Source organism: Enoplosus armatus, chromosome 11 (genome assembly GCF_043641665.1).
Source record: "Enoplosus armatus isolate fEnoArm2 chromosome 11, fEnoArm2.hap1, whole genome shotgun sequence".
Taxonomy (NCBI): Eukaryota; Metazoa; Chordata; class Actinopteri; order Centrarchiformes; family Enoplosidae; genus Enoplosus; species Enoplosus armatus.
The window spans coordinates 4,806,623-4,817,610 of record NC_092190.1 but is presented as its reverse complement, the minus strand read 5'-3'; the positions used below and the strand labels follow the sequence as shown (position 1 = coordinate 4,817,610).

General features: G+C 42.1%; 2 protein-coding genes across 2 annotated transcripts; one reads left to right on the top strand and one right to left on the bottom strand.

The window, feature by feature from the left end:
- The first annotated feature begins 655 nt into the window (after positions 1–655).
- il17d (interleukin 17d) lies at positions 656–4,196 on the top strand. The gene is made up of 2 exons (XM_070914366.1): positions 656–1,827; positions 2,789–4,196. The coding sequence occupies exons 1-2, from the start codon at positions 1,517–1,519 to the stop codon at positions 3,108–3,110; spliced, it is 633 nt and encodes a 210-aa protein (XP_070770467.1). The 5' UTR covers positions 656–1,516; the 3' UTR covers positions 3,111–4,196.
- A 1,070-nt stretch (positions 4,197–5,266) lies between these two features.
- On the bottom strand, positions 5,267–7,378 carry eef1akmt1 (EEF1A lysine methyltransferase 1). The gene is made up of 4 exons (XM_070915237.1): positions 7,232–7,378; positions 6,754–6,836; positions 6,081–6,370; positions 5,267–5,400 (listed from the first exon to the last, which is right to left on the bottom strand). Exons 1-4 carry the CDS (start codon positions 7,376–7,378, stop codon positions 5,267–5,269), a joined length of 654 nt encoding a protein of 217 aa, XP_070771338.1.
- Positions 7,379–10,988: the final 3,610 nt, after the last annotated feature.

Here is a 10,988-nt window from a genome sequence, read left to right as displayed (position 1 = left end):
AATGAATTTGAAATGAATGAAACAAGTGAGGTTAAAGTGCTGATGCTGAACTTTAATCTGAATGTGTGTTCATTCATATCCGATGACGTGTGTAGACATTATAGACCTTTTTTGGAAATACTGTTCCTCCCAGGAGTAAATGGGCTCTGAGTTCTTTACTGTTCACCCAATATGGATGCTAACACACCTTTTAAAGCCTGCATTTTAACCTCACTGTCACCTTTTCATTTTAAATCCAGTGTTGGGGCACAGAGCCAAAAGCATGAAAAACATATTGCTGTCTTAATATTTTTGACTGCACTGTATGTTTCCATGTGTGAGCCTGGGAACCTTCTGGAAAACCCATCAACACAGTATAACAAACTTATGGAATGCATCCATTTCAGGTCCTGTTCTGTTACTTTTGGCCTTTTGTACTTTTTCCAAAAATGTTTATTTCTAGTTTAATATTTATATATTTTATTCTTGCTTGTGTTTTTATTAATTCAAAGAGAAAATATTGTATCTATTCCAAAAGCAGTCTCATTCTGAGCACAGACCTTCAGACACAAACCATGAGGTCTGTGAGTTTTTCCAGAGTAGAAAGCACAATCTGAGTTATTAATGTGTTTTTAAGTTTAAGTTTTTCCCTGCGAGGCAGCAGATCCAACCGAAGATTTAATGGGGGTTAAACTGTATTGAATGAAGCTTTAACTGGCTTTTTATAAAGCTTTTGCCTCACATAAATCTTAACGACACACATTTACAGTACACATCATACTAAGTGACAGAGCAGAATGAGGTCACAAATATGTGACATAAGAAGTTGGACTGAACTGGATCCAGTTTATCTTTAAGTCAAGTGAAGTAGACTCTGGTCTGAAGCCAGGATCCGGCAGCAGAGCGCACACAGCCAATAGTGTGGACTTCCCACTCCCATCAGGAGCTGCTCTCATGAACGCTTCCCTCTGTTATTACCGGGGCAAGAGGGTTAAGACGGGACTTTATCTGTCGGTGCTTCAGTTTGATTTAGACTCTGAAAGGTAGATCACGCTGCTCCTGCGCGTACAAACGCTTCCATCGGATTTCACGCACTCATCATCGGAGAAAAGCAGCAGGAAAACATCCTCGGTGGTCTGGTCTTAGAAAGCAGCAGGTGTAAAACTCCTAACTCGGTAATACTTTCTAATTCTGAGGCAGTTATTACTCCTGGCGACGCTGTGGACGTGTTGTGCCAAAATGTTTCCGCTGTTTCCCTGGCGGCGCGCCTGTGCCGCAGTTTCCAAGCCAGGACTGTGGACTGTTTGCCTGCCGCTGACTCTCCAACGCCTCCAACGTTTCACTGGATTATAACGGAGGAAAGTAACCTGTCAACAGTAAAGGCTGTCTCATTAACGGAGGGCACTCGTGTTCTGAGAATCTACTTGTCCTCTTTTAAGAAAGGAAGGGACAGAGAAAGCGACAACAGAGCGCGCACAGAACCCTTTTTCAGTCAATACGCATTTTGGCACAACACCGTACCGAGAAGCGCACAGTGATGCCGCGTCTGATCCGCGTCCTGCTGCTGCTGCTGCACCTTGCTGTGCTGCTGCTGGGCTGGACTGCCGGGGCGGGCCGTGTACGAAAGAAGGCCACCAGGACCCGGTCTTGCCTGGATCTGCCGGAGGAGATCCTGGAGCAGATGTTCGGGCGGCTCTCGGTGGGAGTGATGAGCGCTTTCCACCACGCCCTGGAGCTGGAGCCGCAGGACAAACTCAACCTGACCTGCCCGACCACCGCACGGTCCAGGACCGACAGAAAGACCCGCCTCCCAGTCAACCTGCTCAGCATCTCCCCCTGGGCCTTCAGGTGAGTCATGGAACGTAGAAATCTTATCTCTGGCATATAAATTAGTTTTCATTCATCAAACCGCTTGCATTCAAACAGAAGACACCAACAGCACAGTGTTTTTATATTCCAAACCTTCATCCAATAACTTTGTGATTGAAATGTTTCCAGAACTTGTTCAGCTGTGGATTCACAAATAATATGGTGTCATTATTATTTAAACCTTCACTAGCAGAATTACTGGCGCAGTGCTGGTTTTTAACTCCATCAAAGTTATTGATTGTAACACTTTCAGTTTGCTTTGAAAAGCCTCCTGATCAGATCAGCTTTATGAAAGACAGACCTCTTAGATCAAAATATCTTATAACCTCAAATAACTGAGCCTGGAAAACATTAACATCTCAAATTTTGCTTGGTAAATGAAGTATCAAGACGTGGGTAAGTTGTGCCAAATTGCGTGTTTTAATACATGTTTTAATGGGTTGCTCTTTCAAAGCACATTATAGCTACAAGGATTATTTCTTTGGATATTCAAAATATAAAGTACACTAGAAGTAAATTATCTTAACATACAGCAACTCAACTCAACTTAGACTACTAACAAATTATGTTATGTTTTGCAACAGAAACATCACAGATCATCTATAGAAAGTTTACACTACAGATGATACAAACGCAATACTGTTAAACTACAGTTACACTAAAATGATGATGAGTGACGTGACAAAGATGTGATTTCTGTGTAAATGCATTTTTGTCTGGACACTTACTCATTTTGGCACATTTGGGTAGAAAAGCACGTTATATAAAACAATAAGGAGTATAAATGACATCCTTCATGTTAGTGATCAACTGAAGGAAACTGTTTATTCTTTATGACCTTTACTATACTTTGTGTTCATGTGTGCTTGACCTGTAATCATCAGCAATCATCTCAAAGAATATAAACTCTGATTCTCTGTTCAATGAATTTTTTCTTCAGGATCTCGTACGACCCGGCCAGGTATCCCCGTTACATCCCCGAGGCTTACTGCCTGTGTAAGGGCTGCCTGGTCGGCCCGCACGGAGAGGAGAGCGACCAGTACCGCAGCACTCCGGTCTACGCTCCCTCTGTCATCCTGAGGAGGATGGGCTCCTGCGTCGGCGGCCGCCACTCGTACACCGAGGTCTACGTCTCCATCGCTGTGGGATGCACCTGTGTGCCGCTGATGGAGAAGGAGCGGGAAGACCAGAACAGCAACCAGAGTCTGGAGAGAGCAGAGCCCAAAGCCGGACTGCTCCTCTCTGCGGGCAAGAAAATCTGAAGGAAGCAGGGCTGTGGTACTCCAGATAAGTTTCTGTTTTCTTCCACTGGCACTACAAAAACACGAAGGGATTCAACCTGCAGACTAGAGGGACCTGGAACAGACCCTAAAGTAGGACACATTGATTATTTGGATGATAAAGAGTTTCATCTGTTCATCCTTAAGAAACTCCTTTTTAAACGTTTAACATCTGCAAACAAATGAGGACTCTTTATTGGCTCCTTCAGTCTCACAGTAAATAAGATGTTCATTTAGTCTTCTTTCACTCTTAATTTTGACAAAACAAACTTGGAATTGACCTGGACTTGACCTGGACTTGATACAGAGGTCTTGACTACAGTTGTGCAAGGATGTAAAAATCAAAGTAGGGCAAACTGAACCTGCACCTGTTGTACTGACTGGAGGACACTCTGACATTTGAAGGGTTGATTCAGCCAGCATACAGAAAATATATTCCACTTCCTTCTTGCATCCAGCCATGCAGATCGTTTGGTTATTATTTGCTCAGGTTTTGAGAAACTTGTGTAAGATTTCTGCACCACAGACAAAATCCCACTTTCCTCCGTTGTTTTGGGGTGGAGGCAGAACTCTCAGAGGCAGTTTACCCTCTGCATGGAGAGATAGCAAAAGAAATAAGTGAGAACGTGTTAATTTGCAATTTGGGTGAAACAACCCTTTAAAAGAAAGCAAACAAATATTGACTAATGGAATAAAATGCCTCATTATTATCAAAGACCTGATCAATGCTGCCACCTAGTGACTTAAAAAGCTACTGCTACTGTGCTTTTTGCTCTTGTCATCAGGAGAAACCCGAGACCACATTCATTATTATTATTCTGACACTTAAATAACAACTTGTCATCAAAATAACAATAGTTCAGATGATTGCATTTGTAAAAAACAAAACGATCGACTGAGCAGTTGTTAGTGACATTTCTGGACTTCTTGTACAACAAAGCATGTAGCACCCAGTCTCCTTTTGCATTTTCAGGAAACAGGAACTGTTTAAAAATCCCAGATATCAGTTGGTGTGATCATCAGATCATTAAAAGGGGTTAAGAAAATAAACATACCTACTACAAAGAATATTATCTTTCCTTTCTTTATTCTTCCTACTTCTTTCCTCTTTGTTGGTGCTTTTCTGCCTCCTCTGATTAAGAATCCAATGAAACATGTAAAACGCTCTTTATTCTCTGGGTGACTGGTGGAGGAGCTGCGTGTCTGTTTAAAGACTCCCAGTAAACTTTCAGTTTTGTTTCATTTCTTTGCTCGCTCGCTGTGATGCTAATTTACATTTTGTAAATAATAACGTGATGTACTGCCTCTCCAGTCTGCATTCGCAAAGAAAATGGCTTCAGATTTAAAAAAAAAAAAAAAAAAAAAGATCTTATAACGAGTATTCGGCCAAACTCAAACCTCCTGCTTTGCAGTAACAGCTGACTGAGTGACTCCAAAAATGTAGTATTGTTCTAAAGTTGGGGGACTCACAAGAGACAGAGCTCAAAAGCAGACGAGGCTAAAATACAGCAAATTGTAGTCCCTCCAGAAACATTGGACCCTACATTTCCCATAATGCAACCTGACAGCATCTTTTTTTTCGAGCCTTACGTCTTTCAAACTCCACGTCTGAGTTTGTAACACAGGCTTTCTGTAAAAATTGTCCAAGGCCCTGATGACTACCCTGATGACATCACCATGACATCATCAGAGGTGGACAAAGCACCTGAGAGTTCCCCTTTTAATTGACTGAAATGAAATAATCAATAGATCTTTAAAGGTCTATAAAATGTCAAAGGTGACGGCTTCAAAGTGCTCGTTTTGTCCACAACTCAATGATATTCAATGTGAAATGATATTAAACAGAGAAAAGCAGCCAAACGTCACATTGGAGAAGCTGCAACCAAAATATATTTGGCCTTATTTAAGTTACTGTCAGTTAATTTTTCATGGATTAAATAATCACCATCAACTTTCTTTGAGTCACTTTCACTTGTAAGTGTTGACCGAAATGAACGCTGGAAATGTCCACTTTCCTTGCAGGTCTTAAAGCATCCCTTCAGTCCACCGCTGTAAAGCACAGTGGTGGGAAACGTCCTCCTCCGTCAGGCTCTTTGTGCTCTGAAGTGATCTCAGTGATCAGACGGAGGTTCGCCTCCTCAGCAGGACAGCAGGCGAGACGGATAGTTGACAAAACAGCGGAACTCGTTGGACAAGTTTCTGTTGTGTTGTGGCAGGAAGCTGCACATTTTTAGATCCAGAAGGTCTTTGGCGAGTTTCTCCATGATGGCTCCTGTAGGACAGACCAGACACAAACATCTGATGTAGAAAGCTGCTCAAAAAACAGGAAGTAACTTGTTGCTGCTCACTAACATGTAGATGCAACACCTCTATGTGCACTTTCCATTAGAATAATGAGTTAGATGATATAAGATTATAATCTTATATAATGATTATATTTCATAGAAAGTTCGGAGCTGTTTGGGTTTCCAAAGATTTCTGAGCATCAGTATTTTATACCATGTGCACAGAAAACACTGGTTTCTGATTGGATGGCAGGTGTCCTTTAAAACGAACACCCGAAACAGGACATATAAAACTTAGTTATCATAGTGGTACAGGTATTAAAATCTTTAATCAATACCCAACTTGCATATTGCACAACAGAGGAAGACAACTTCAAATCACCACCTGAGTAATATACACCACCTCGGTTAAACAACTATTAGTAATAATTTAGTGAAACATGAAGTGAGAACTTACTTCACTTCACTGCTAAGCAATCTCACCTTGCAGTGGCCATTAAAAATGGTTCTAGTACCAAAATAAATCTTTGTTTGTCTCATATTTTATCCAGATGGTTAGAAGAGACTGTAAAACTGCAGTAAATGTTGTTGGTCAGAAATGTATCTTTAAGAAGAACAGGTGCTTCTCTCTGACTTGATAATGAGAGATAGAAACTCCTCCCCTCACCTGTGCACAGCAGCACCTTGCCTTTGCTCAGGTACTTGACTGTTTTGGCCACTTTGCTCAGACACTCCTCGGACAGGTACGGGGGGTCGGCGAGGACGACATCGAAGCTCTGAGGAGCCACGCCGGCCGCGAGAGACAGCGGCTCGTTGTAGTCGTAGAAGATGAAGTCGTCGCCGTAGGCGGCGAAGCGGCGGTCGTACTCCAACACGACGGCAGACACCCGGTCCGAGCCGTCCACCACACCCTGCTTCAACTTCTGGTACACACTGGGGGCGCTCACGCACGCTATCCTGCGAGGAAAAGGAAACACGAAACATTGAGACGTGTGTGTAACTGGTCAAACAGAGAGTGAGGACTTCTTTCTGTAGCACCAGTGTTGATGAATGATCACAATACATCTATCATAGAGGAGACAAGATCAGAAAGAAGACCAGGATGCACTGCAGCTACAAGACAGGCTGGTGTTTGAGGAAGAAATGCAAACACAACAACAATACTCTGAATCTTTAAGTCAGTATTATTCTGGGTTCCAAACCTTTTTTGGTTCATGACCCCTTAAAACAAAGTTTATCGGAACATCTGGAAGAATAAACAGAAAAATGTTTTGTTTTGAGGGTCAGGCATTCAATGTTGTGTTGTACAGAGGTGTGTGTGTGTGTGTGTGTGGTTTTACCTGCCTCCCTCACCAGCTTCATGTATGACCTCCTCAGCTAACTGAGTTGCTGTGTCGTCGCTGTACCAGAACTGGCTCATCCGCTGGTTGAAACACACACACACACACACACACACACACACACACACACACACACACACACACACACAGAGGTCGATTGATTAACCATTTTGAATCAGAATCAGAAATACTTTTTGATCCCCGGGAGAAATTAGACAAGCATAGAGAAAAATAAAACATAAAAAAAATAAAATAAACAAACTGGAGCGACTGTAACAGGCTGCATGCACGGTCGGCGCATGTGCACTTCTCGACAGCAAAAATGCCAAACTTCCTTTGGTTCCAGCTCAATGAAGGTGAGTGTTGATTGTTGAATGTGAATCTTCACATTCAACAATCAACATTTTTACTGAATAAAACACAGAACAGATGCAGCGTCGGTTTTTCTGTCTCCTGTCACTCAGTCCAGTGAACTCACCCAGTCCTCCTCCAGGGCTCCCACAGCGAACTGGTCTGATGGTGTCGTGCTGTGAACCGGACCGCTGCTGGTCTCATTGTAAAAGTCCTGCAGGGCGGCCAGAGTGTGAGCTGACAGTGTCGGGACGTCATCGTCACTGTCACTCATGGCTGGAGGAGGAAGAGGAAGAGGAGGAGGAGGAGGAGGAGGAGGACAGCTGTCCTTTAGGAGTGAAGGAGAGATGATTTTTTTTGGGAAGAAACTCAAAACCTGAAAGCAAAAGAAAAATATTGTTATTAGCGACATTATTAGCGGGTGAACTTAAGCTGCTGGGTGACTTGATGAAGCCCATCTCACACTTGAGGTGAGCAGCACACTGATGTATCTGAGAGCTGATCAGTGACGACATGCTCGCACCGTGTTATAATTTAAAAAACATCTGCAAATACTATCAAGAGAAGTTACTGAAGACTCAGTTTACAAGTGAAGATTGAAAGCACAAACACTGAATCACAGTTCACTGCGTCAAACATCCATTTGACTATTTATATATCAACGAGTACTTTCTTTGAATTCAGCACCTTTTGTCATATCATTTGTTAAAAAGATATTTCGCACCACGTTTGTATTAACTCAACAGCGTAAGGCCAGTAACATCACTATTAACAAACAATGCAGTCATTATATTTTGGTGGAATAAAAGGGATAATATTTGCCTCTGAATTGTAGTGGAGTATAAGTGTAAAGTAGCAGTATATGAAAGTGTGTCTCACTACAGTACGTGAGTAAATGCACTGAGTTACTCTCCATCAGACAAGTCAGACAACAGACTCGTTGTCAAGAACGAGATCGTAGGAGTAACTTTGTATGTGGGGAAATGCCTGATGAATGAATGAATGAATGAATGACAGCAATGACTAGAAATATAAGACTATATATAATATAAGAGCACTTAAGATTGAAGCCTGTTCAATAAACCGCGAATAAATAAATTCACTTCACGGATGAAATATTAAGTGATTACCAGATTTAAAAAGCCAAGACGTTTGAAATATAACACAAACGTCAGTTTACCTGGTCAGAAACTGGTCCCGATGATCACTTTACTGCTACTGTGTTGAAAACACGTGAGTCGTCGCCGGATGATGACGTATTCCAGAAAGTACGGCTCCTGCGGAGGGACAACACAGCCGGCCGCGCCACTCTGTTTATCTGATTACATAACCAGGTGTTTTTTTAAAAAAAAAAATCTGTCTCCACCACACTGTCGTTGGTAAATATTAAATTATAACCAGCGGAAAAACACATGAGATGTTTATGTTTCATCTGTAAGAAAGAACTCTTCAGCTGTGTTTGTGAATTTAGATTAAACCTGAGTTTGGCCTTAAATTGAAGAATTATTGTTGAGGGTTTGGCAGGCTCATTTAGATCCATGCAGCGGCATAACAGTTGTGGGAAATTAGACACTGGAAGCACATAAAATAAAGAGTGACCTGCAAATCTTGAAAAACATTTTAGACATGTGTGACAATGTAAAAAAAAAAAAAAAAAAGGCAATAGATTTAGTTAAACATTAACCGTCATGAAGGGAGAATTTATTGCAGTACTGTTGTATTAGACTACATTAGTTTTAGCTACATGTACCTAAAAAACAGTTTTACCTGTGTTAAAAATATAGTATTTAACAGCTACGTCACAATATTCAGCCTCATGATATTGACATGTAATTGTACTTCTATTGTGCATCTACTCAGTGCACAGGCGCCCTTTTCTCTTGAGATTGTTTTTGCCTTTTTCCATCAGGTACACACCTGATATGTTGGGATGTGCAGACACCCCCTCATGAAGCATTAAAAACTGTATGTAAAAATAATCAAACACACTCAGTCCCAGATGGTGAGTCCAGCAGACACCCTGCGTAACATTTGTTAAGTATCTGTCCAGTCTACGACTGAGTTGAAAATGAATACAACTCACCCTGGTCCAGACTTCTGCAGAGGAAACATGAAATTGTGACACAAACATTAAATTTAGTATCAAACTTGGGATTTTGTCCTTCAATACACGGAGGAAATGTAATTTCCTTGTAATATTTACAGCTGACTTAGTCGGGTTGGAGTCAAAACTGTCCTTGTGTCCTCAGGCTGATACTTTACCTCCAAAATCCTGCTTCTGTCTTGAAGAAGAGCTGCCAACGTAGCTGGCAGAAAATATATTTAGCAATTTATTACTGAAGCAGATAAAAGACGCGTGTAAAGGAAAGTGCAGAGGCCAGAACGTTTTATACAATAAGTTTATGTACACTTTTACACTTCATTAACAAAACAGCCATTCTACAATAACCAGGATAGTGCTCTGAACGAGGAGGATTCTGTCTCCAACATAATGCTTCAGCGAGTGGCTCTGTTCCTTTTTATTTGGTTTGTTATTGCTGTCCTTCAACTCAAACAGTCTCTGCTTCAATCCAGTGTGTGTTGAAGAGTGATACGGTGGATGTGCTGCTGTAGAAAAATACTACTGAAATGAATCTTGGGGGGGGGGGGGCAACATAATAATACTACAATCAAAGAGAGGAAATATCAAACCGCAAAGAAAGGGTCAACACCGAGAAAGTTGCTCCCTCTTTAGCTGAAATCATACGTGTCATGTTGAGCTCGTACAACTCTTCCTGCCGTCTCCCGGCATATAAAAACATTTCAGTCGCGTTTTTGTTTTTTCTGAACATACATTTCTCATGTTTCTGATTTGAAAACATTATATATATATTTATATATACACCCTTTAGTGAAACACAATCTGATTTTGGTTTTCTTTCTTCATGGCCAACAAACAAACAAACAAACAAACAAATGCCCTCCTGTGCTCTGTTGTTCAGACACCCCAAAGACAACCTTTGTTGTCACGGCAACATTTCGCACGCGCGTGTGTGTGTGTGTGTGTATCCGCTGTATTCTTGGCGAATGGCAGGCACAGTCGTTATTTGATGTATGACACAAACACAAACACACAAACACACACACACACAGAACAATCAACGAAACAAAGGCACTCTGGGAAGGATTGGGGCGGCGTGTGTTTGTGTGTTTGTGTGTGTGTGTGTGTGTGTGCATTTAGAGAAGAGATGGTTGCCATGGCATTCTTGAAACAAAATGGCTCCTCTAATACCTTCAACTACAAAACCTCACACTGGAAAAAAATATGTCTCCTTCAATTTTCAATAACAGCAATTTCTTTTACCCTCAGTGTCACTGTGTGTGTGTGTGTGTGTGTGTGTGTGTGTGTGTGTGTGTGTGTGTGTGTGTGTGTGTGTGTGTGTGTGTGTGCGCGTGCTCTGGCAGCCTCCACGTACACGAGGAGGCGGATGTGGGGGGGAGAACAACGCCGTCAACAACATCAGCTGCTGCTGCTGCTGCTCCACCTCTCGTCGTCAATGATGGTCAGAGCTCCATCATTTTCGTCAGCAGGGCAGGATCCTCCGGCTGAGTCCGTCTGCTCTGCAGTTCAGTCTCCATGGCTACCACAACATCATCATCATCATCATCAAGTCTGTCAATCATGCTGAAGGGGAGGACACCCAAAACAAAACAAAAGAAGAAATCCGAGGAGGTGAAAACAGGGTAAACATTCAGGCATGAGATGGATTCCCCAGCAGGCAGAGAGACAGAGAGGTCCTCAGAGGCCTCCAGCCGTCTCCTCTACCCATAGTTCTTAGGGATGAAAGCAGGAAGGGGTCTTTGATTGGTTGCTTTTCAAAACGATGATTCGAGGCGGGGTCGGT

What these genes read in the sequence shown, in the direction of transcription:
- il17d (XM_070914366.1), top strand. Translation starts at nt 1,517, where the DNA reads ATGCCGCGTCTGATCCGCGTCCTGCTGCTGCTGCTGCACCTTGCTGTG. An exon ending in ATCTCCCCCTGGGCCTTCAG is followed by an intron (nt 1,828 to 2,788) that starts GTGAGTCATGGA and finishes TTTTTTCTTCAG; the next exon opens with GATCTCGTACGACCCGGCCA.
- eef1akmt1 (XM_070915237.1), bottom strand. Translation starts at nt 7,378, where the DNA reads ATGAGTGACAGTGACGATGACGTCCCGACACTGTCAGCTCACACTCTG. An exon ending in GAAGCTGGTGAGGGAGGCAG is followed by an intron (nt 6,371 to 6,753) that starts GTAAAACCACAC and finishes TTTTCCTCGCAG; the next exon opens with GATAGCGTGCGTGAGCGCCC. An exon ending in CAAGGTGCTGCTGTGCACAG is followed by an intron (nt 5,401 to 6,080) that starts GTGAGGGGAGGA and finishes TCTGTCCTACAG; the next exon opens with GAGCCATCATGGAGAAACTC.